General features: G+C 49.3%; 1 protein-coding gene across 2 annotated transcripts in view; it reads left to right on the forward strand.

Annotated features, from left to right (window-relative positions):
* The window catches only part of TESK2 (testis associated actin remodelling kinase 2), a 610,614-nt gene that overhangs the window by 377,614 nt on the left and 207,464 nt on the right, over positions 1-25,536 (forward strand). For both annotated transcript variants that reach the window (XM_086952281.1, XM_086952282.1), the window contains one exon: positions 15,105-15,251. In XM_086952281.1, the coding sequence (XP_086808407.1) occupies positions 15,105-15,251 (147 nt within the window). The remainder of the gene's footprint in view (positions 1-15,104; positions 15,252-25,536) is intronic.

Consider the following 25,536-nt stretch of genomic DNA (forward strand, 5'->3'; position numbering starts at 1 on the left):
GACTTTTCAAAACCTCCATGTCCCTCACCCTTTACCAAAATTCTAAATTAATAAGGAAGTAATCAATCCTACTGCTTCTTAACCCGTTAGTATAAGTGGGATTACCTTTACTGTCTGATTTAGATCTTCCGTTGACAGCCCAAAGCCCCCTCTCCAATGTTCTACTTTTTAGATTTAGGACAGCTTCTGTTCAGTTCTTAATTGGGGCGAGCATTAAAGACGGAACACCCCAAATAGCATCCTCATCACTAGTGAGGCTCCCGTCTTCTAAGCCAAGTGGCTCGAATGTGCAATTAAAATCCCCTGCAATAATCCGATTACATGACCCTTTTAATGATTTAATGTGTCCAGGCTGGAGATGGTCGGTGAGGCCTTTCCACCCACCAGCCCTCTAGCATAGACATTTATCAATATAAATTCAGGTTCATACTCGGGGTTTATTTTAATGACCTGGATATCTGGATTATAAATCCCTAGTTCTTCTACCTGATAACCCGCCTGTTGTCTGACCCAAGTGATGAATCCACCTGAGGGTCGCCCTTTAGTGCTCGCAATTGCTGCCTTACCAAATGCCAAGTATCCTGGGCGAAAGATCGTACTCCGAGACCAAGTCTCCTGAAAGACAATAACATCATAGGACTCCATGAAGTTAGACCAATCTGAGGAGCTAGTCTTCGATAGCAAGCCAGCAATGTTTCAAGATAAAATACTTAGATCAAGGTGAAGGATCAAATCCCAGCACACTATCTGTACCAATTCCCTAGCACACTGTGACCCAATAGCTATTACTAACTGAAGGCTTAAATCTATCACATGGGGAGTAACAAATTGATTAAGGGTGTTCTGTCTCTGATGAGTCTACAAGTAACAGTCAATCACAGGCATCTAAGCCAGACAAAGGAGCAAATCTATTGACCAGGTTAAGGTCAAAGGGTCTGCCTAAGGCGCTATGGTGGGCACTGCAAACCCCCCCCCTCCTAGCGGTGAATAATAGAAAAACTCTGGGGTCCGGAGAGATATTTTTCCGGGACAGTACCCTTCATTTCTACACCCTAAGCACTCCAATAGTAGTCTAACTACATGCTCATTGTTGAAATTGGCAACCACACAGTCACCCTCCCCTTCCTTCGCGGAATATCCAACCCAAGATGAACGTCTGGCCATTATCAGTTGATTACAAATATCCCAGCCCCATACCCCTGCTTCCTTCAGATGTACACTAAGCCAATGCATTGTGTTTGCCATTAACTTTTCAGTGGATTTAGTTTGCCCAGCTTGTAGGGTCAGTACATTCCTCAGAACCACAACCAGTGGAGCGGCGGCAAGTGGAAAATGTAATACCTTATGATCGCTTCCGGACAAGCTATTGGCCAATCCATAATGCGCTGCTAAGGAATCTCGACCAGAATGTCCAGGGACAGTAGTTGATTGGTTAACTAGACCACAAATAATGTTGTTTGGTATGATGTTACTTACTGTCCTAACACAAGGTCTGCCTCCCTCCACCCTAGGAGTACTCTGGATAAGCTGAGAATTCACTCGATGTATTCCCTATCGCGCCCACACAACCTCCCTGAGCCACTACACCAACATCAGAAGCAATACCCGCCCCACCATTCCTACTAGATAATAAAAGCATTGAATTAGATGTTAAAGGGATGACTGAAGAGCGATTGGAATTTATGGGGTTACACAACACATTTGGTATCGTTTCAGAGGGCTGATTATTTTCCCCCAGTGAGGCCTTAATAGAACCGAGATTAGACACGACAAACAATTCGAGATTAGTTACTTTTTCCTAAATTGGTGTCAATCTCTCAAGAATTGGAGATAAAGACGCCGAGAATTGGGCCCCAATTCTGGCCTATAAACCCTTACCAGCTTCAAGCGAGGGAACTCCAAATTAGTCCAGATTTGAAGCGCCCAATGTGGGAGTGATAGACTGAGGCTCGATTATTGTTGATGGTGTTAGTCGTAGACCCGCCATTCCTGTTCGTTTTTATCATCTTTGCATTTTTTTGCCTTTGGGGGCCCCCCTCCCCGATTCCTCTTTGTGGCCGGCTCCGGAAGTAGTTACATGACGTGGGATTTAGATTTGGGCACAGACCTTGTAGTAACACGTGGAAATGTGCTGCATGCTGTACCCTCTTGCACCAACTCAACAGGGGTAGGGCTAGTTGGAGACTCCATTATTGTGGAAATGTTCAGCGGTGCAGATGGAGACTGGCTAATACCTCCTGCCGAGTCGAGAGGATCTGTGCCTACGACCTCACAACGTTCAGGTGAGCTTGCAGACATCAAACAACCCAGTGACGATAGTTTTAATTGCAAGGGATCTAGAGATAAGCAACGCTCAGTCAGGGCAATTTCGTGGGCTAAGACTGAACTAGCCCTAATTATAAATTGGTCCAGGGTCCCAGCCACACTTCCACCCATTTGAGCGCTCCCCCCCTTTCCCTCGCGTATATTCATCATATAATATGCACAATATCAGCAAATGGCCCGAGAAGTCAGTACCCATAGGGTCTCAAGGCGCTGGGGGGGGGGGGGGGGGGGGGGGGGGGGGATTGCCATTACTGCTCGAACAGCCAGGTCTTGAGCTTCTTCCTGAAGGAGAGGTGGTCTTGAGTCAGGCGCAGGTCGGGAGGGAGGGAGTTCCAGGTCTTGGCGACCAGGTAGGAGAAGGACCTTCCTCCTGTTGTTGCTCTCCGGATGCGTGGGACGGCGGCGAGGGCGTGGCTGGCTGATCGGAGGTGGCGTTTGGGGGCGTAGAAGTTGATGCGGTTGTTGAGGTAGCTCGGGCCTTGATCGTGTAGGGCTTTGTGTGCGTGGGTGAGGAGCCGGAAGGTGATTCTTTTGTTGACGGGGAGCCAGTGCAGGTCTCTCAGGTGTCCGGAGATGTGGCTGTTTCGTGGGATGTCGAGGATGAGTCTGGCTGTGGTGTTCTGGATCCGCTGGAGTCTCTTCTGGAGCTTGGCGGTGGTTCCGGCGTAGAGGGCGTTGCCGTAGTCCAGTCGGCTGGTGACGAGGGCCTGGGTGACGGTCTTCCTGGTCTCCGTGGGGATCCACCAGAAGATCTTCCGAAGCATGCGCAGGATGTTGAAGCATGACGAGGAGACGGCGTTGACTTGCCTGGTCATGGAGAGGGAGGAGTCCAGGATGGAGCCCAGGTTGCGTGCGTGGTTCGTCGGTTTGGGTGCGGTGCCCAGGGCGGGGGGCCACCAGGAGTCGTCCCAGGCGGAGGGTGAGGAGCCCAGGATGAGGACCTCCGTCTTGTCTGAGTTCAGTTTCAGGCGGCTGGTCGTCATCCACTCGGCTACCTCTTTCATCCCTTCGTGCAGGTTGGCTCTGGCGGGGTCGTTGGTCAGGGAGAGGATCAGCTGGGTGTCGTCGGCGTAGGAGATTATGTTGAGGTTGTGTTGACGTGCGATGGCCGCGAGGGGGCTCATGTAGACGTTGAAGAGGGTAGGGCTCAGCGAGGATCCTTGAGGGACGCCGCAGATGACTTCGGTTGCCTCTGACTTGTACGGTGGTAGGCGGACTCTCTGCGTTCTTCCGTCGAGGAAGGAGACGATCCATTCCAGTGCCTTCTCTGGATTCTCCTGGATTCCGACGTTGCCGAGGCGCTGCACTAGGGTGCGGTGGCAGACCGTGTCGAACGCTGCGGAGAGGTCTAGAAGGATGAGGGCCGCTGTCTCTCCTTTGTCCATCAGGGCTCGGATGTTGTCGGTGACGGCGATGAGGGCGGTCTCGGTGCTGTGGTTGGCTCGGAAGCGGGACTGAGGGGTCGAGGGTTCCGTTCATCTCGAGGAAGGCGGCCAGCTGTTTGTTGACGGTCTTCTCGATGACTTTGGCTGGAAACGGGAGTAGCGAGATGGGGCGGTAATTCTTGAGTTCGGTGGGGTCTGCTGTGGGTTTCTTGAGTAGAGCGCTGAGTTCGGCGTGCTTCCAGCTCTCGGGGAAGGTGGCGGTGTCGAAGGAGGTGTTGATGATGTCCCGCAGGTGGGGTGCGATGACAGAGTCAGCTTTGTTGAAGACGTGGTGAGGGCAGGGGTCGGTCGGAGATCCGGAGTGGACGGAGTTCATCATGCGGACGGTGTCTTCGGTGCTGATCGGCGTCCAGGCGTCCAGGCTTGGAGGGTGGTGGTGGGCGGCGTTGCTGTGGTCGTGGCGTGGGTCGGTTGAGTGCTGAAGCTGTTGTGTATATCCACGATCTTGTTGTGGAAGTAGGAGGCGAGGGAGTTGCAGAGGTCTTGCGATGGGGTGATGTCGTTGGTTCCGGCGTTGGGTTTGGAGAGCTCTTTCACGATGTAGAAGAGTTCCTTGCAGTTGTGTGCGTTGTTGTCCAGTCGGTTCTTGAAAGCCGTTTTCTTGGCGGCGCGGATCAGTTGGTGGTGCTTCCGGGTGGCGAGCTTGAGGGTGGTCCTGTTGTCCGGTGTGGGTTCCTTTCTCCAGACTTTCTCGAGGGCTCGGCAGTTCTTCTTGGAGCTCTTGAGTTCGTCGGTAAACCATGGGGCTTTCTTGCTGCCGGGTCTGCTGGGCGGGGTCCTCATAGGGGCGAGTTCGTCTGCGCAGTTGCTGATCCACTTCGTGAGGTTGTCGGCGGCCTGGCTGGGGTTCGCTGAGCTGGCCGGGGGGTGCTGGCTCAGGGAGGCGGCGAGCTGGTCGGCGGTGATCTTGTTCCAGCTTCTACGGGCAACCTGTTGCTGGTGGTGGTGGGTCTTCGTTCTTTCGAAGGTGAAGTGGACACAGCTGTGGTCCGTCCAGTGGAGTTCTGTGGCGTGGCTGAAGGCGATGTCTTTGCTGGATGAGAAGATGGCGTCGAGTGTGTGTCCGGCGAGGTGGGTGGGGGTGCTCACCAGTTGCTTGAGTCGAAGGTTGGCGAGATTGTCGAGCAGGGTGCTGGTGTTGTGGTCGTTGTTGTTCTCCAGGTGGAAGTTGAGGTCCCCCAGGAGGATGTAGTCGGCGGAGGGGAGGGCGTGCGGGCTGATGAATTCGGCGCTGAATTGGGTGCGTGGCCCCGGGGGCCGGTAGATTAGGGTGCCTCTGAGGGTGGTCTTCGGGTCGGTGTGGATCTGGAAATGCAGGTGTTCGGCGGTGGTTAGGGTGTTGTCGGTGCTGGTCGTGATACGGATGGTGTTCTTGTGGATGATGGCGATGCCTCCTCCCACCTGGTTGGCGGTGCGGTCCCTCCAGGTGATCCTGTAGCCCTCTGGGATGGCGATGGCGATGTCAGGCGCTGAAGAGGCGTTCATCCAGGTCTCCGTGAGGAAGGCGACGTCAGGGGCTGTGGTGTCTAGGAGGTTCCAGAGTTCGATGGCGTGTCTGTGGACGGAGCGGGTGTTGAGCAGGATGCACTTGAGGTGGTTGCTGCTGGTGTTTGGCTTGGCGGGTGCTGGTGCAGGGCAGGTCCGGATGCAGGTGAACTTGCAGGCGTGACAGCTGAAGGGTCCGTGGGAGCGACGTGGGGTGGCTCGGTAGCATCCTGGGATTCGGCCGGTGTTGAGGGCGATGAGGGTGGCGGCGGTGTACGTCAGGCGGGTAGGTCGTGGTCCTCGTGGGCCAGGGGTCCTGGCACTGGGCGCGTTCGCACGGTCGCCATATATGGCGAAGTGCGCGGGGGGCGGAGCAGCTGGGAGGCGGGAGCGGGGAGGGTACACAAAGAAAAGGGGCGGGGCTAGCGGTGATGGCGGGAAGCGGGGAGCGGGGAGAGAAGAGACGGGGACGTGAAAAAACGAAGGCAAAAACAGGCACAAATGGGGAAGAAAAAGAAAAACAGATCAACAGAACCACATACAGCTCAATACAAATCGAAGCAAATCACTATGGCAACAACAGACAGGAACACAGGCCAGGAAGCTAGCACAGACCACGCCGCTCGATGGCAGGGGGCGTGGTCACGCGGCAGAGCCGGGGCAGCGAGGCAGAAGGCGGGGAGGCACACGCAGCAGCTGGTGGCCGTGCGGCGCGGGGGTGTCCTAGAACAATGAACAAGTATGGACTAACCTTGGAGAGCTACAGGATTTAGAGGGGGGCCCAGCCTCCTACGGTCTCTAACGGGCTCAAACTAGCCTGGTTTTGGCCCGGGCTTCGTCCCGCGAAGCAGGTGCGGGCAGTTGCTGCGAAGGTCCCTGGGACTTGCAGTCCCAACAAGAATGGAGACGTTCTCCTCCTTGGCTCTCGAAGCTTGGTTGTATTCTTGGTAGGTGCCTCCCTGGGTTTGCTCATTTAGCAGTCATCCCTTGGCTTAGCTGGATCAGCAGGGAATTTTTCTGGTGACTTACTGTAAAGATCCACTCCAACACAGAAGCAAAGTTGGTTGTCTTTATTGGTCGTATGCAGGTACAGGTACCTCCAGCTTACTCTTCCAGCTTCACAGCATCAACTACTCTTACTTCAAAGAGCAACATTCCATCCTTGGAAAAAGCCTTACATTCTACAATTGAGAAGAATGCACATCTTACCCCCGTTACATGTACTAACAATAAAATAAACAAGAAAAAAGAAAGAATAACATGATACAAAACATTGATACTTAATAACGCTGGAAGACATAAAAGATACAGAAGTAACATTAATCACATATGATTAAAATTACAGAACTAAATCTAATCATGTATGACCGGCTAAAGAGCAAGGCATTAAGAAACATTCCTAGTACTCCAAGCAGACCCATCCATTAAAATGAGAATGTTCTTCTTCAGCGTTTTAACTTGTATAGGTTGTGTAAATTTGCTCTCACCTTTTGATGACAATTCCCCCTCCCCTTACAAAAACTTAATCTCCCTCTTTTATGTCGGGAATCTTGACTCCTTTTTTTAGTATTGTAATAGTTTGCAGCAGCCTTTTGCTGTTTCACCACATCATCCTCCACCGCAGAACGATTAACCCACACCCACTCCTTGTTTTTAAGCCATCCAGGGCTGACTTTTACACCAGGTTTTGGCCCCTTAAGAGATGAATGGAGATACTCCAGCTACCGAATGTGGCATCACTCTATACGACGATTTCTTAAGTTCCTCAGACCACGATTTATCAGGCGGTTAATTCTTTCAACCAAACCATTAGCCTGAGGCCTGAACATGGCAACCCTCATGATTAACTCCCAATTTACAGAGAGATTCTTTCATTCTTTTTGAGACTAGTTGAACTCCTTCATTCATGAATACTCTCTCCATGAACCAGATTACTTTTCCAGTTTCAATGCATTCAGTATTTTCAACAACAAGCCATTTAGAGTGGTAGACCACAAGAACCATCAAAACCTTACTACACGAACCAAGTTTGGAAATGGGACCAAGAAAAGATTGCCACCCTTTCCCATGGACGCTTGAGAAATTCCTCACATGCAAGAGGAGGTTGTCTTACAATCCTTTTTTTTTTTTTATCACTCCCAGCGCACGCATATCACTCCTTAACAACCTAACCTCCACATCCTTTCCATACCCGGCCACCAAAATGACTGGCAGACACTCCTCTTAGTCCTGTTTCTGCCCAAATGTCCCTCATGAGCTATGCTTATTATCTTACTTCTGAGACTAACCAGTGGCACAAATTTGTTCCTTCTCCACAACTTTCCTTCACTTACGCTCAATTCATTCTCAATATGGCAATAGCTTCTGAAACTGATATCTTGGCAATGACTCTCTCCATCCTCCTGACACACAAATCCTGACTTGCTGCAATACCTCATCATTCAACATGGAAGTGTCCCACTCCTCCTTATTAAAATCGTGTTCTTCATTACATCTGATTACATCCACTCCATCTTCCAAATCTTCCTCCATAACATCCACCAGCCTCCTAGATAAATAATCAGTCAACACATTTTTCAAACCCCTCATGTACTCCACTTCAAAGTTATACTCAAGCACTGATAATATCCACCTGGAAATCCTGGGGGTTACATTTCCTTCCATGCCTCTACCCCCTTTAAACAAATGCACCAGAGGTTTGTGGTCAGTGCGGACCTTAAAAGGCAAGCCCCAAATATCGAAAATGCTTAATGCCGCAACAGCATGTCAGAGCCTCTTTCTCGATCACAGAATATGACACTTCTGCTACTTGGAGCCTTTTGGATGCGGATCAAATAATCCTTTCCACTCCATCATATATTTGGGACAAAATATCCCCAATACCCATGGCACTAGTGTCAGTAGTGCTAAACGTTCTAGCATTAACATTGAAATGTCCGAGAGTGGGTGCATGGAGGATACAACTTTTCACACTTTTGAACGTCCTAGCACAGATGCTGTCCCATTCAAATGCATCACAATTCTTCATTAGTAACCATAACGGTTCCACTATCTCTGTAAATCCATTCACACATTTAGAACAGTATTCTGCCAGTCCTAGGCAGGATTTAGCTGTTCCTTATTAAGAGTTGGAGGAGTATAATTCATAGCAGAAACAATACTCTTTTTTGGTTTAATCCCTGCCTCGGTATCTTATGCCTAAATAGGTCACACAATTCTTACAATTCCTAAATAGGTCACACAATTCTTATAATTCTTATAAACCTAAATAGGTCAAACAATTCTTCAATTGACATTTTTCTTTTATAGCCCACCCATGACTCTCTATAGTTACGCTCCAAGACTTCATTCATTACTTCATCAGGATGTTTACTATCCTTTCCTACAATCAGCACATCATCCTGGAAACACAGAACATTTTTCATTACGGCAAATATCTGTTGCATAACCCTTTGAAATGCCGCTGAGGCAGATGCAAAACCAAGTAACATTCTGCGGTAACGAAATGCACGTAGCGGTGTTACAAATGAGGTAAGGTGTCTTGATTTCTCACTAAGATCAATTTGGTGATAGGCTGCAGACATATCAATCGCACTGAAGATCTCTCCTCCACCAATGGCAGTCAGCATTTCAGAAATGTTAGGCAGAGGTTGTCTGTCTACCCATATATTCCTATTCAAATGAGTAAGTCAACAAACAAACAAATTTTGTGTCCATCCTTGGGTGCGACCACAATGGGTGCCAACCATTCTGATGCCTCAATAGGTTCAATAATCCCTTGCTACAATAATTAGTTTAGTTCATCTTGAAGACTATCTCTCATTAAGTGGGGCACATTCTTTACCTTATGAAAAACAGGCAGTGCATTCTTCTTCAGGATAATTTTATGAGAAATTCACAAGTTTTCCCAATCGGAGAAAATTTTGGAAAATTTCACCATCACACTTGCTTCGTAATCATCAATATTATGAACAGCAGTGGATTTAACCGGTTCACTAGCATTCGGGTTCAGCATAATCCCGAGGTCTTTTTGATGACGCCAGTCTAATAAGTTTGAGCCTTGTTTTGTTAGATGCACTTGATCATAGACTTTTTTATCCTGCAAAGCTTATTACCATCCATTTAAGGCCTAAAATGTCAATGGATTTACCACCATATCCTACAGCTTTAATGTCAGGCATGTCCCAAGACTTTATATTACTCATGTCACCGTATACCTTAAAATACATCTCTTTAGATAGCAATGAGTGCAAACTTTCAGAATCAACTAGCATTCTCAAGTTGTTCATATCCAAGCTCATGGTGCAGTGAGGTTTTTCTAATTTATCAGTGCTTTCTTTAATGAGTAACTTCTTGCGCACTCTCTTGTTATTTGTACATTTCACAATCTGATCACGTAAAAGTGAATCTCCTAATCCTTCAAAACGACAAGTTGAAGAAAGTCCCCTAAGTGCGGCAACATAAGTTGCGAGATCTTCATCTGGTTTTTGTGCACGACAAAAAAATGTATACCTTTCTAGCTCAACATTAACCTTGGTGACAAACCTCAACTCTAACATGTGCATGCTCATGCCATGAACATTACTTGGTTGTCCATCTCCCATTCCTAGACAAATTTCCGGAAGATTCTCATACAGGCGACGCCCCTCAACACCCAAATGGCGGAGCAAGATATCTTGCTTGCGTACAAGACCACATTTATCTGCACCGGTGCTAATATATAATTTAAACGCTTTATCCACTCCTTCCAAGGAATGGAAGGCTCACCCGGAGTAGGGAGAAAGGAAGGAGGAGCGCCAACCCTTGATCAGCCATAAGAAGCAATATATGATGAAAAACAACCAGGAATAAAAACGTTTTATCCGCAACAAAAATAACTGTTGGTAAAGACCACCAAAAAAAAAATGTTAAGTAAAGTAAGAAATTAAAATAATAAATTAATGTTAGAACCTTGAAACTTGTTGTTTCACTGGAGGTGTTTGGAAATTAATCTGTTGCTTGGAAGGATGAAAATCCGATGTCTGACATGAGCAAATAGTTTGTCGAAAGTAAAATCACTCGTTTGAGGTTTTCCCAACCTCTTAAAATGGCCGCTGTGTGTCATGTGTTGATTTCTAGGGGAATTTGGGCACTTTATTTGCAGAAAACTATCCTAACTTCCCAAAATGGCCGCTACATTGTTGTATTACGTGTGTCCTGCGTCTTGCATGTCAGCTGAGAATGTTAAGTGCGATTTGGAAGATGCCGGTGGTGAGCAGGTCTTCGTGTGCTGGGCACCCGCAAGCGAGTTCCCGCATGCCTGGCACCCGCAGGCGAGTTCCCGCGTGCCATTTCCCAATGGTACTGTACTTTTTCTTTTTTGTTTAGGCTTTCACTTGGCACAACACAATGCAGCAATTCACGATGTAATGAAAGCGCAACAGCACTCCATGATTGTCACAGAAGCCAAGAGTAGTATAGCACGGTACGAAGGAAGTGTAAAGCAGCGCGAGTTAGAAGTCGATGGTAACGCTGTGCTGTGACAGATTTCAATGAGAGTAAATGGCAATATACTATGCAGAAAGGCAACAGCACTCCGTGATTGTCATCGAAGCTTAAAGTACAGAACAGCATGGCAATGAAGGCAGTGTAGGGAAATCAGAGTCAGAAGTTGCTGAAGTAGCAAACTTAATAGTAGAACAGATAGTAGAACAAAATGGAGAAATGTAGAAACACTAGATTCTTGTAGAATACAAAGTACATACCAGGAACTTGCTATCTTGATAATTCATCCAGGGGTGGAGGTACTTGATGTCTGCCCCCTGCGCAGACTGGGTTACTCGTCGCCATTGTAAAGATCCACTCCAACACAGAAGCAAAGTTGGTTGTCTTTATTGGTATTATGCAGGTACAGGTACCTCCAGCTTACTCTTCCAGCTATACAGCATCAACTACTCTTTCTTCAAAGAGCAACATTCCATCCCAGCAACAAGCCTTACATTCTACCATTGAGAAGACTCCACACTTACCATCTGAGGGGGGCTCTGAATCTTGGAGCAGATGAACTGAGCAAGCATGAGCAAATGTCTTCATCCTTGGGTGGCTCAAGACATCCTCGCCATGTCTGGAGCATTTCCCTATTACTGAGATTGTGCACTGTCAAGACTACTGCAGGCTGGAGTTTCTACCAGAAAGGTAATTAGAAGACTCATTCAGCCTGCAAAGGATCACAGGCCTGCTGTACATATTCATACCGTTCTCTCCTTCCTCGTGTTCTGAAAAAAAGTCGAGATCTATTTTGTCTGAGAATCTGACCTTCAATCCATGTACCCCTTCGCAAAAACATCCCTTTGCAGTAATGAGGAAGGGTCCTGGAGATTGAACATCCACAGCCAAGAGTTTTGATTTTCCATCTGTAGTGGTAGCTGTGATCATCGCAGCCAAATGTCTCTTGACATAATCCATTTATTTGACGAACCTGGAGAAGTTTGTGGCATGGTGTTGAGATAACTATCTTGAACCCTTGCTGGTTATCAGATGTTATTGTTTAATTTGTCTATCCCTGCATTGGTACAGTTAAGCATGCATGTTCACTTTTTTATGTTTTTTCCAGACCAGCCTTCCTTTTGGTGTGTTTTTTGAAAAGCTTGATGTTTAGGCTTCCCCAAAAACCTTCATCATGCCTCGATGGATAACTTCATTTGGTCCTTGCATTTCTCATCTGCATGCTGTTTGAGGCCATACACAGCTATCCTTCGTGGCTCCTGGCAATCCAGACAGTTTTTAGGTTTTGCCTAGACAGCACATGCCCGGTCTCAGTGGGACCGGTTTACATACAGTGGACTTGCAGCCTGCCCATAGCTTAAATATTAACTTCAGGGTTGCTCTCCTGCTTTCATCCCAGTTTGTCACAGTATGCGGGTGCCATGGCCTATTATTGTATTTGGTCCTCCCCTGGAGGATGGGCCAAGTACTTTTGTCCATACACTGCCCCTGTTTATGGAGCTGCTTTTTTCTTTGTGCTCAAGTATTCCATATGAGTGCTTGTGTTTAGTCCATCTCCCATATCCTCGTCCATGTACATTCTATTCCCTCCAACCCGTCCCTATTTCATGTTGCCTTATTTCCTTTCCGCCCCCTACCCTGCACTCTGCCATTGACTTCTATCCCATTGCATTGTTCTCTACGCCACTGCATACTACTCTGTGCTACTATACTCTATTGCACTTCGTGCCACTGCACTCTACGACTCTAATCCACTCTGCACCACTCTATGCCTCGGTATCTTGCGCCACTGCACTCTACTGCACTCTATTCTGCATCATTCCACTCTGCATCACTCTACTCTACCACTCTACTTTGCATCACTCTATGCCTCTGCACCTTATGCCACTGCCCTCTGTACCGCTGCACTGTTCTCTGCATCACTGCACACTGCTTACTACTTCGCCACTGCACTCTACTCTGCACCACTCTATTGTCACTGCACATTACTCTGCACCATTGCACTCTACACCATTCTGTATGCAGCTCTACTCTTCTCTGCACCACTCTACACCACTGCACTCTACGCCACTCTACACCACTGCACTCTACGCCACTCTACACCACTCTACACCACTGCACTCTACGCCACTCTACACTACTCTACACCACTGCACTCTACGCCACTCTACACCACTGCACTCTATGCCACTCTACACCACTGCACTGCACATCCTGTCACTCCACTTAGTGGCACTGTACATTGCTCTACTCTTTTCCTAAACTCTATCCCACTGCAATTATGCTACCCTGCGCAACTGGACCATATGCCACCCTACGCCACTGCATTCTACGCTACTTCACACTACACCACTCAAAGCCATGCTGGCCACTGTGCGCTGCTGTGCAACATGGCTAAAAGACATTGGCAAAGCCATTAGTTCTCTCTTAGGTGAAACCTATTGGCTTTGCCAATGCCTGTTCTTACTGCTCTCACTTCCATGCGCCATCTAAGTGATCTAGAGGCACGGTTAGTACAACTTCCATGCGCCTTCTTCTTTCCTGTCAAATTGGTGCTGAGGGTCTGGGTCACCTTTCGCCCTAAAGTGGCATTGTTTTTTGTATTACTCTACTCCTCACACACCCCTTGAAAGGAGGGCAGCTTAATCGGCTTAATCTCAAGTGGGCTTTAAACTTCTACACTAAGTAATTGAATTAAAGTCGTGGTGCTGATCAGCTCTTCATGGAGTTTGCCAGCTCCCAGAAAACTTAGGCAGCACAGAAAAAGACCCTTTGAGATGGACAATCCCATGCTTTAAAAATGTGTTATTTCTCTAGCCAAAAAAAGGAGCCTCCCGAAGGCCTATGGGCCCATTAGTCTCAGGCTAAGGCACCACAGCCACATTAGCAGGGAGCTCTCCCTCTTGGATATCTGTATAGTTGGCTTCTCTGCACACGTCCACCAAGCATACTTCCTTGGCACTTAGATCTGCATAGAGGGCAATTTTGTGCCTCGGTCCTGCAGAAAGTTTATTTTGACTCCACTCCTCAGACCTTCCATTTTTGCGGGAGGCAGTGCCTGGTTATCTCTTCTAATCAGAAGTAACCTGCGGTTAGAAGGAATTATTTGACGTATCTATCAAAACATGCTACTTACCTTTGATAGCTCATTTTGGTGACCGATTCCTCGCCGCCTCCCTGTTCTGTAGAGTGGTCATCTGCACATTCTGAAAAGTTCCCACGTTATTTTAGAACACATTACCTGCAGTTTGTCAATTAATTGTCTCATAGACCTCACTGCAAGCACAACACTGTTTCTCCCCTACATTTCACCACGGTGTACCGTGCATCCCATCTGAGTAATATTTGTATTATGATGTCATTGTGAACGGGCAGTTGTTGTGCAAGTGATATCTGACTTTATGATCACACTAACCTTATTCACAAATTAACACTTGATGAGTTATGTCACAGGTGACTAATTTAGAGCAAAGTGCAAATAGTGTGCATGACGCATAAGGCCTTACATCCAAATGCAACCAGCTACCGCGCACACAGAAACTATCGATCCCTCTAGGCGTAAGATCCTCAAGGAGTGCTGAAAATCTACTACTGAAACCTCAAAGGTTCAACAAGAAAAAAACATACAAACAATCCTTCTCGGAGATGGCGCCCAGGATATGGAATACTCTTCCCCCAGAAACCACACTGAATCCCTCTACCGCATCTTTTAAAAAGGAAGTAAAAGCGATTCTCATGGCAAAATTTACCTGACCCTAGACTAAATAAGTCCTGAGATCAACTACACCCTTACCAGTAATCATTATGAAGATATGGGTCCATCGAAACATCCTAGTCACCCTATTGGACTGTGTCTTGATTCAATCGTATGTTCCTGTTATTTTACCTTTTGGCACGAGATGTTATGTATAACTGATTTACCTGCAACATTTTTTGTCTTTAGGTTTAGCATTGCTTAATGTAAAGCGCTTAGTTATCCGCAAGAATATTATGTATAACTGATTTACCTGCATTTATTTGGTTGTAGAATTAGCATTGCTTAATGTAAAGCGCTCTGATATCCGCAAGGATCTTGTTCGCGCTCTATAAAACCTTTTAAATAAAATAAATAAATGTAATTTTATATTACAGTGTACATACCTTTTATATTGGACAGCTATAAGCATGTTCGTTTTGTTTCCATAAACTAATAACTAAATGAAAATGTTTGTAGAACGGATATCTAGGCATTAGAAAAGCTGTGTCTCACTGCATGTGGGAATATGTACCAAGTGCTGCTGCCACCGTTTTTTTAAGTTCCTGGTTTTACTTGGATCTGCCATTAAGTCTGTGTATTTTTGAATTAACAGTATTTTTTCATTTCAGTACATCAATGGTGGAAACCTGGAGCAACTATTGGATAGTGATCAGCATTTGCCATGGGCAGTTCGGGTGAACCTGGCCTATGACATCGCTCTGGGACTCACCTACCTGCACTCCAAAGGAATCTTCCATCGAGACCTGACGTCCAAGGTACCATTGAAAAGAGGGATGGCTCTCTGGTGTATGTTGGTAGAGCTAAGTGGGCTCCCTGGTTTCTTTTGGGTCTTTGGCTTGCCCGTTTTACCTTGGGTTGGCTATATGGGCTTCCGCAAAGCTTAGAGCTTCTTGTGCCTTTGTTTCTTGTGATGGCCCTGTGGTCTTCACAAAGTTTTTATTTAAATCTCAGGCTGACTAAGTGAGCTCCAATAAACATTAGTTATTTTATTTGTGCAGCCGTTTTTTTCCACTCCTAGGAGTTTTGTGGAAACTGTGACGGCTTTTTTGTGGATTGTCTACAAGATTGGGCACGTTGATTCTTTATTTATGAGGCTGGCTGTTAGTGCACCTCACCAACAGTCACGATTTCTTTGTGGGAGCCTAATGTAGTCTGTGTTTTAGACTAACTTTGTGGCCGCAATCAATTCAATTTGATTGTATTAATCCCACAGATTAAAATAAAACATCTTTTCATGATTATAAATATGTAAGAGAAATATGGTCAAAATATTCTTAATATAAATTCATACATATGCAATAGAAATATAGTTAAAATCTTCTAAACTTACTTTATGCATGGTCTAAAAATGTTTTTACTTTTATTATGGAACTATTATCTGATAACAGGGAGAGTCGATTTACACAGGCAGAAATGCAGCCTATAGGCTCTGCAGCCTGGGCCTACATTCAAACAGGCAACCATGGACACGAAGAAACGACATAGCAAAAATATATCGATCTAACCATGGAGACTTTATGGCCACCATTTGCACGGCTCCAGGCAAAAACTTGCAACACCTTCCTAAAGAGGTTTAGTCCTCATTGAATGTATGTGATGAAATCAACCTCATTCGCGAGTCAACAAAAAGGTTGACATTAATACACAGGTCCCGTGATGCAAATTGAAGAAGAAAAAAAAACAGCCCCTCGTCCCATTCACTCCAGACATCTCCGTTCGCACCTCGGCATTATCTTCCTAGAGCACAATCACCAGAGACGAGTTGTTCCCAAATAAAACACAGTGACTGCTACTTGAGGCCCTGAAATTAGAAGTGTGCACAATGCAGTTTCCGGGATCGGACATTAGCACAACTGATTTAATTATGCCTCAAGTTTTAACACGTAGAACAATGATGGAAATTAAAGCCAGTTCACAAGAGAAGCAACATTTCAGTTTTCACTCGCACAGCCACCACACAGCTCCACCGATGCATCCACCACACAGCTACACTACACAGCTCCACTGATGCACCCACCACACAGCTCCACCGATGCACCCACCACACAGCTCCACCGATGCACCCACCACACAGCTCCACCGATGCACCCACCACACAGCTCCACCGATACACCCACCACACAGCTCCACCGATGCAGCCACCACACAGCTCCACCGATGCAGCCACCACACAGCTCCACCGACACAGCTCCACCAATGCACCCACCACACAGCTCCACAGATGCACCCACCACCACCGAGGCACCCACCACACAGCTCCACCGATGCACCCACCACACAGCTCCACCGATGCACCCACCACACAGCTCCACAGAGGCACCCACCACACAGCTCCACCGATGCACCCACCACACAGCTCCACCGATGCACCCACCACACAGCTCCACCGATGCACCCACCACACAGCTCCACCGATGCACCCACCACACAGCTCCACCGATGCACCCACCACACAGCTCCACCGATGCACCCACCACACAGCTCCGCCGATGCACCCACCACACAGCTCCGCCGATGCACCCACCACACAACTCCGCAGAGGCACCCACCACACAGCCCCACCGATGAAGCCACCACACAGCTCCACCGACACAGCTCCACCGATGCACCCACCACCCAGCTCCACCGATGCACCCACCACCCAGCTCCACCGATGCACCCACCACCCAGCTCCACCGATGCACCCACCACCCAGCTCCACCGATGCATCCACCACACAGCTCTACCATGCCCCCACCACACAGCTCTACCATGCCCCCACCACACAGCTCCACAGATGCACCGACCACACAGCTCCACTGATGCACCCACCACACACACAGCTCCACCGACACAGCTCCACCGATGCACCCACCACCCAGCTCCACCAATGCACCCACCACACAGCTCCACCAATGCACCCACCACACAGCTCCACCGATGCACCGACCACACAGCTCCACTGATGCACCCACCACACAGCTCCGCCGATGCACCCACCACACAACTCCGCAGAGGCACCCACCACACAGCTCCACCGATGAACCCCCACACAGCTCCACCGACACAGCTCCACCGATGCACCCACCACCCAGCTCCACCGATGCATCCACCACACAGCTCCACCGATGCACCCACCACACAGCTCTACCATGCCCCCACCACACACCTCCACCGATGCACCCACCACACAGCTCCACAGATGCACCGACCACACAGCTCCACTGATGCACCCACCACACACACAGCTCCCCCGACACAGCTCCACTGATGCACCCACCACACAGCTTAACTGAGGCACCCACCACACAGCTCCACTGAGGCACCCACCACACAGCCCTACCGATGCACCCACCACACAGCTCCACAGATGCACCCACCACCACCGAGGCACCCACCCCACAGCTCCACCGAGGCACCCACCCCACAGCTCCACCGAGGCACCCACCACACAGCTCCACCGATGCACCCACCACACAGCTCCACAGAGGCACCCACCACACAGCTCCACAGAGGCACCCACCACACAGCTCCACCGATGGACCCACCACACAGCTCCACCGATGCACCCACCACACAGCTCCGCCGATGCACCCACCACACAACTCCGCAGAGGCACCCACCACACAGCCCCACCGATGAAGCCACCACACAGCTCCACCGACACAGCTCCACCGATGCACCCACCACCCAGCTCCACCGATGCACCCACCACCCAGCTCCACCGATGCACCCACCACCCAGCTCCACCGATGCATCCACCACACAGCTCTACCATGCCCCCACCACACAGCTCCACAGATGCACCGACCACACAGCTCCACTGATGCACCCACCACACACACAGCTCCACCGACACAGCTCCACCGATGCACCCACCACCCAGCTCCACCAATGCACCCACCACACAGCTCCGCCGATGCACCCACCACACAGCTCCGCCGATGCACCCACCACACAACTCCGCAGAGGCACCCACCACACAGCTCCACCGATGAACCCCCACACAGCTCCACCGACACAGCTCCACCGATGCACCCACCACCCAGCTCCACCGATGCACCCACCACCCAGCTCCACCGATGCATCCACCACACAGCTCCACCGATGCACCCACCACACAGCTCTACCATGCCCCCACCACACACCTCCATCGATGCACCCACCACACAGCTCCACAGATGCACCGACCACACAGCTCCACAGATGCACCGACCACACAGCTCCACCGATGCACCCACCACACAGCTCCACCGATGCACCCACCACACAGCTCCACCGATGCAGCCACAACACAGCTCCACCGATGCAGCCACAACACAGCTCCACCGATGCAGCCACCACCCAGCTCCACCGATGCACACACCACACAGCGCCAACGACACAGCTCCACCAATGCACCCACCACACAGCTCCACCGACACAGCTCCACCGATGCACCCACCACACAGCTCCACCGATGCACACACCACACAGCTCCACCGACACAGCTCCACCGATGCACCCACCACACAGCTCCACCGAGAAACCCACCTCACAGCTCCACAGATGCACCCACCACACAGCTTCACCGAGGCACCCACCACACAGCTCCACAGATGCACCCACCACACAGCTCCACAGATGCACCCACCACACAGCTCCACGATGCACCCATCACGCAGCTCCACCGATGCACCCACCACACAGCTCTGCCGACGCACCCACCACACAACTCCGCCGAGGCAACCTCCACACAGCTCCACCGATGCACCCACCACACAGCTCCACCGATGCTCCAACTAAGCTCCACCAATGCACCCACCACACAGCTCCACCAATGCACCCACTAAGCTCCACCGATGCACACACCACTCAGCGCAACCACAGCATCACTCAGCGCAACCACAGCATCACTCAGCACCACCACAGCATCACTCAGCGCAACCACAGCATCACTCAGTGCAACCACAGCATCACTGGTTCACATATGTTCTTTCAATGTTTCAAACTGTTTTCAAGCTTTCACGCTCCACCAACACAGCTCCACCGATGCAGCCACCACACAGCTCCACCGATGCAGCCACCACACAGCTTCACCGATGCAGCCACCACACAGCTCCACCGATGCACCCACCACCCAGCTCCACCGATGCACCCACCACCCAGCTCCACCGATGCACCCAGCTCCATCGATGCAGCCACCTCACAGCTCCACCGACAGCTCCACCGATGCACCCACCACCCAGCTCCACCAATGCACCCACCACACAGCTCCACCGACACAGCTCCACTAATGCACCCACCACAAAGCTCCACTGATGCACCCACCACACAGCTCCACTGATGCACCCACCACACAGCTCCACTGATGCACCCACCACACAGCTCCACTGATGCACCCACCACACAGCTCCACCGATGCAGCCACCACACAGCTCCACCGACACAGCTCCACCGATGCACCCACCACCCAGCTCCACCGATGCACCCACCACCCAGCTCCACCGATGAACACACCACACAGCTCCACCGACACAGCTCCACCGATGCACCCACCACACAGCTCCACCGATGCACACAGCTCCACCGACACAGCTCCACCGATGCACCCACCACACAGCTCCACCGAGAAACCCACCACACAGCTCCACAGATGCACCCACCACACAGCTCCACCAAGGCACCCACCATACAGCTCCACCAAGGCACCCTCCACACAGCTCCACAGATGCACCCTCCACACAGCTCCACAGATGCACCCTCCACACAGCTCCACAGATGCACCCTCCACACAGCTCCACAGATGCACCCACCACACAGCTCCACAGATGCACCCACCACACAGCTCCACAGATGCACCCACCACACAGCTCCACCGAAGCACCCACCACACAGCTCCGCCGATGCACCCACCACACAACTCCGCCAATGCACCCACCACACAACTCCGCGAGGCACCCTCCACACAGCTCCACCGATGCACCCTCCACACAGCTCCACCACCGATGCAGCCACCACACAGCTCCACCGACACAGCTCCACCGATGCACCCACCACCCAGCTCCACCGATGCACCCACCACCCAGCTCCACCGATGAACACACCACACAGCTCCACCGACACAGCTCCACCGATGCACCCACCACACAGCTCCACCGATGCACACAGCTCCACCGACACAGCTCCACCGATGCACCCACCACACAGCTCCACCGAGAAACCCACCACACAGCTCCACAGATGCACCCACCACACAGCTCCACCAAGGCACCCACCATACAGCTCCACCAAGGCACCCTCCACACAGCTCCACAGATGCACCCTCCACACAGCTCCACAGATGCACCCTCCACACAGCTCCACAGATGCACCCTCCACACAGCTCCACAGATGCACCCTCCACACAGCTCCACAGATGCACCCTCCACACAGCTCCACAGATGCACCCTCCACACAGCTCCACAGATGCACCCTCCACACAGCTCCACAGATGCACCCACCACACAGCTCCACAGATGCACCCACCACACAGCTCCACCGATGCACCCACCACACAACTCCGCCAATGCACCCACCACACAACTCCGCGAGGCACCCTCCACACAGCTCCACCGATGCACCCTCCACACAGCTCCACCAATGCACCCACTAAGCTCCACCAATGCACCTACCACACAGCTCCACCAATGCACCCACTAAGCTCCACCGATGCACACACCACTCAGCGCAACCACAGCATCACTCGGCGCAACCACAGCATCACTCGGTGCAACCACAGCATCACTCGGTGCAACCACAGCATCACTCGGTGCAACCACAGCATCACTCGGTGCAACCACAGCATCACTCGGTGCAACCACAGCATCACTCGGTGCAACCACAGCATCACTCGGTGCAACCACAGCATCACTCGGTGCAACCACAGCATCACTCGGTGCAACCACAGCATCACTCGGTGCAACCACAGCATCACTCGGTGCAACCACAGCATCACTCGGTGCAACCACAGCATCACTGGTTCAAATATGTTCTTTCAATGTTTCAAACTGTTTTCAAGCTTTCACGCTTTATTACAAATCACAAACATTTCACTTCTGTTATTGGATTTTCGTCACAATAAAAAACACTGAACATAATCTTCACAAAATTTATTTACAAAAGTTTAAGCTATTGCCATTACAAATTAAATAATTAATACTTAAAAAATTTATTTTAAAAAATTAAAAGCCATTGTTATTTGTAATATCAATACATCTAAGTCACGTAAATACCAAACATGTTGCATTACAAATGGTATAGGTGTCACATTTGCGAAAGTTATAACTATTGGCATTGTAAATGACAAAGCTATTCATTTAGCTATTTTTAAAAATAACACATAAATAAAACAAATTTCATTTATAAGACCAATAGCTCAAACTTTCCTAATGCGAGCCCTATTGCATTTCCAATGCTTGTTTATAACAACGGCAGATACAAAACCCATCTAGAAGAACAAAACACGCATTTACAATGCAATGGTCTCAGCATTATTAAAGGTAGAGCTATTGGCATTGCTCATAACTTTTTTTTAATCATAAATAAATGGCATTGTCATTTACATTGCCAATAGCTTAATCGTTAAATAAATGGCATTGTCATTCACAATGCCAATAGCTTAATCGCTCGCAAATGCATGACCTATTGCATTTACACCCACACAGAGCCACACACACAAAGCCACCCACACACACATACAGAGCCACCCACACCGAGCCAGAGTCAAAGTCAAATAACTATAGCATATAGGAATCTTCTACATCTACTTAATGCTTTGCTGGATGATTGTGAAGGCATGTCCTTTTGCTTTTTGTTTCCATACTCTATAAAGATCACATCCATGACATCTTTAGAAATGACGGCAGTTTAACGCACCATTGTCCATACTGAAGGTATAACATGCAGCACAATGTTGTTGGTGGGCTCTCCTAGGAGCGTGCATTTATTTTCTAGTGCAGGGAGAGGATCTGGCTCCTTTCAGTGAGAATGGTTAGGAGAAAAGGAGTAATACAAAACTGATGATTTAAAGGGAGGGCGAGACAGCAGATGGGAGAAACTCATGAAGTTGGAGGACGTTCTCTGCATGTAGCAAACACCAATTGGACGTTTTTTAAACTATCACGGTGTGACAGATGAAAGCGTTGACTACCTTTATTGAGAGAAATTCTAAAACATGATGTGCAAGCGTTCTGTCTAAGGGCCCTTCTAGAAGATATAGAAGGGTTGGAGAGAATAGTAAAAGGGTTCAGCAATGAGGCGAGAGGTTCACGAAAAAGGATTCAAGAAGGTCAGTCACCAAGAACAGTGCTGTCAATACTGAAGACAGAAGCTTTTAGCAGGTGATGCTGAATTTCTCTGTGATACCTGTAGCAGAACCATCTGGCTGCAATTATTCAGATCTAAGGCCTTTGCTAATGGTAAGATGGGAAATAAATGGAGAGTAATGGGGTGGTAAAAACTAAAAATGAAACTATGTTGGAAGAAATTGTAGGAGGGTAGTAGAATACCATGTTATGTTAATAGGAAAAAGGGAGGGTCTCTGGCATTTAAAGTATTGGGGTTGCAGAGAGGGGGGGGAAGAGAGGAGGGCATCCATCCTTCGACTGAGATAAAAATTACCAAGTGTTTTGGCTCTCCCCCTCAAATGTGACGAATGCCAATCTGGATAGGGTTTGAGCATTGACAGGTCTAAAGATGCTCCACCTGGAGATCATCTGCCTTTGACACCCTTCAAGAGTATGAGAATGGCCAACTCAAAATTAGTCTTTTCAGCCTCAAGCGATTAGGTAAAATCTGGTTGTGTAAAGTGATAGTTGCCAACTTCCAATTGTTTGCTCGCTCTTTGTTGCATGCAAGTACGGCAGAATGCAATATCACATGCTTAGCTCTTGTCAAATAGGTTGCTGCCCCAACTACTATTTTGCAAACCGGCAATTTGTTTTGCAGCATCTTTTTCGTAAGTTAAACAAACGCTACAGATGCTACCTTCTGGCCTACTGGGCCTTTTGTAATTACGGTCTTTGGCTGTAAACATACACATCCCATCTTGGATATCTTGGCGCTGCATAGATGTTTATAAGCATTTCAGAAACACCAAGCCTGGTCACCAATGCCCTGACGACTGCTACAGCAAACGTAAGAAAATAATACACAAACGTTCAACTGACGATATTAGACAACCTTGCATACATTAAATACAGTACAGATATGCCACACAGGTGGCTATCACAGTGCTCACAGCTGCACTTGCACCCACAAAATGCCACACACCCATTTCCAACTGACGCAATATATGGAAATCTTAACACTATCCAGCGTTAAATGAGAAAGGCTACATGTACCTGATAAAACGTATTACACAGGATCTTTCCACTGATAATTTGCCTTTCTCAAACAGAACATGCAATAGAGCTCCCCTGGCACTTCCATACATACAAGGCAACACCAATGCCAGCTGGCAGCCACAGAACAAGCAACTCCATCACTCCCTTTAGACTAAGTTGGCTTAAACATAGCGCATCATCACAGGCACCACACTGCATCACAGTTTCGGCAATGCTCTCTATAAAAGAATGTAGGCAGGCAAGATCACAACGACCAATAACCATGCTGTACGATAAAAAGTAAAGTTCTGCTGCACACATCTTTACAACAAATACCACCCCCAAAGTGCTCTTTAGTTAGCCCTGCAAGTGCTTGTTTAAACTGTGGTTCATCGCGGCACCTTTTTATCAGCAGCAGGAATTCTGTGCATACAAGCCAGCATATTTCTTGCCTTCTTGGTTTTAGGCAGGGCTCGGGTTACCTGCTTCCGTGTGGCCCCAGCTGATGCAAAACCCTGTGCAGGCAGGCTGCCTGGGAAGAAGCGGGAAGCAGACTTACCTGAAGCCATCAATTCAAAAAAACAAAATGAGAGCCAGGTAACAACTTAAAGAAGTCACAGCAGCGGGCACAGGCTGTCAGGCAGCCTGATTTGTGACGGACCCGTTTGACGGAGACTGTTCTGCAGAGCAATTAGTGCACTTCAGTGCCTGGGTGGGGAGGAGGCGAGGGGGCCGGGGCTGCCCCGGCCTCCTCCTCCTTCCAGAGAGGCTCCTGCGGTAAGGGAGGGAGGAAAGAGCCTGCCTTCAGTGCATAGCCGCACATGGGGAGGAGAGAGCCCGTCCATACTCACGCCGTGCTGCCGCCTCCCAGCTCGCCCCCAGCCTGGAGCCGGCGAACTGCGTGTTTCAGTTTTGGAGCGCTTCGAGGCCGCCTGTGGGACACATGTGCTGGTGGGATTTTGCAGTGTTTGGGTGGATTGTCTGCTGCTTACAGGATGGCGAGGGGGCTCCTGGTACTGTCTGTAGCCCGGAGAGAGAGGAGCGGGGTGTGAGCGCGCCGCCATGATAAAGGTAAACTGCGCGGTGCGGGGGGGAGCTGGGAACTTGAACGGTAGTGACGAGTCCAGCCGGCTTCTACAAAACAATACACAGACGTGGTGGGAGTAGAAAGTAGTTCTCGAAATTGTTTTACGCGCTCTGTACTTTGTTGGCCAACCCGGCGTTCTTCAGTAAGATTTAGAGGGGAAAGAGGAAGAAACTGGCGTTAGACCATTTTACATAGCGCAATGAGAAAGAAATTGGCAACAAAGTCAACTATGTCAAAAGTCACTTCAAAGTGAAATTACATGACATCCACTCTGCAACACAGCGCGAGGGAGAGAATGAGTGAAAAAGATGAGGACGAGAAGGGTCAGAAGAAACCTTACCTCCAGTGGCAGCGAGGCTGTTCCGGGCAACAATGGCGGCCGCAAACTTCCGAACAATTTCGGATTCGGGGGCGTGTTTTGGCATTCTGGGTGACAGATGACGTCACAGGTGGAAAGAACGCCAAAAACACGATCCCGAATCCGAAAGAGATGGTTCTTTATTGGAGTGACGCCTGTCTCCTCCAATGGGTGGCCTCCGTTTAGGAAGCCAGCCAATGGAGGAGAGAGGCGGGTTTAAGCCCCCATACTCCAAATCATTAAATCTCCGACCGGAGACTGCGCAAACGCAG

Source organism: Lissotriton vulgaris, chromosome 1_1 (genome assembly GCF_964263255.1).
Source record: "Lissotriton vulgaris chromosome 1_1, aLisVul1.2, whole genome shotgun sequence".
Classification (NCBI taxonomy): Eukaryota; Metazoa; Chordata; class Amphibia; order Caudata; family Salamandridae; genus Lissotriton; species Lissotriton vulgaris.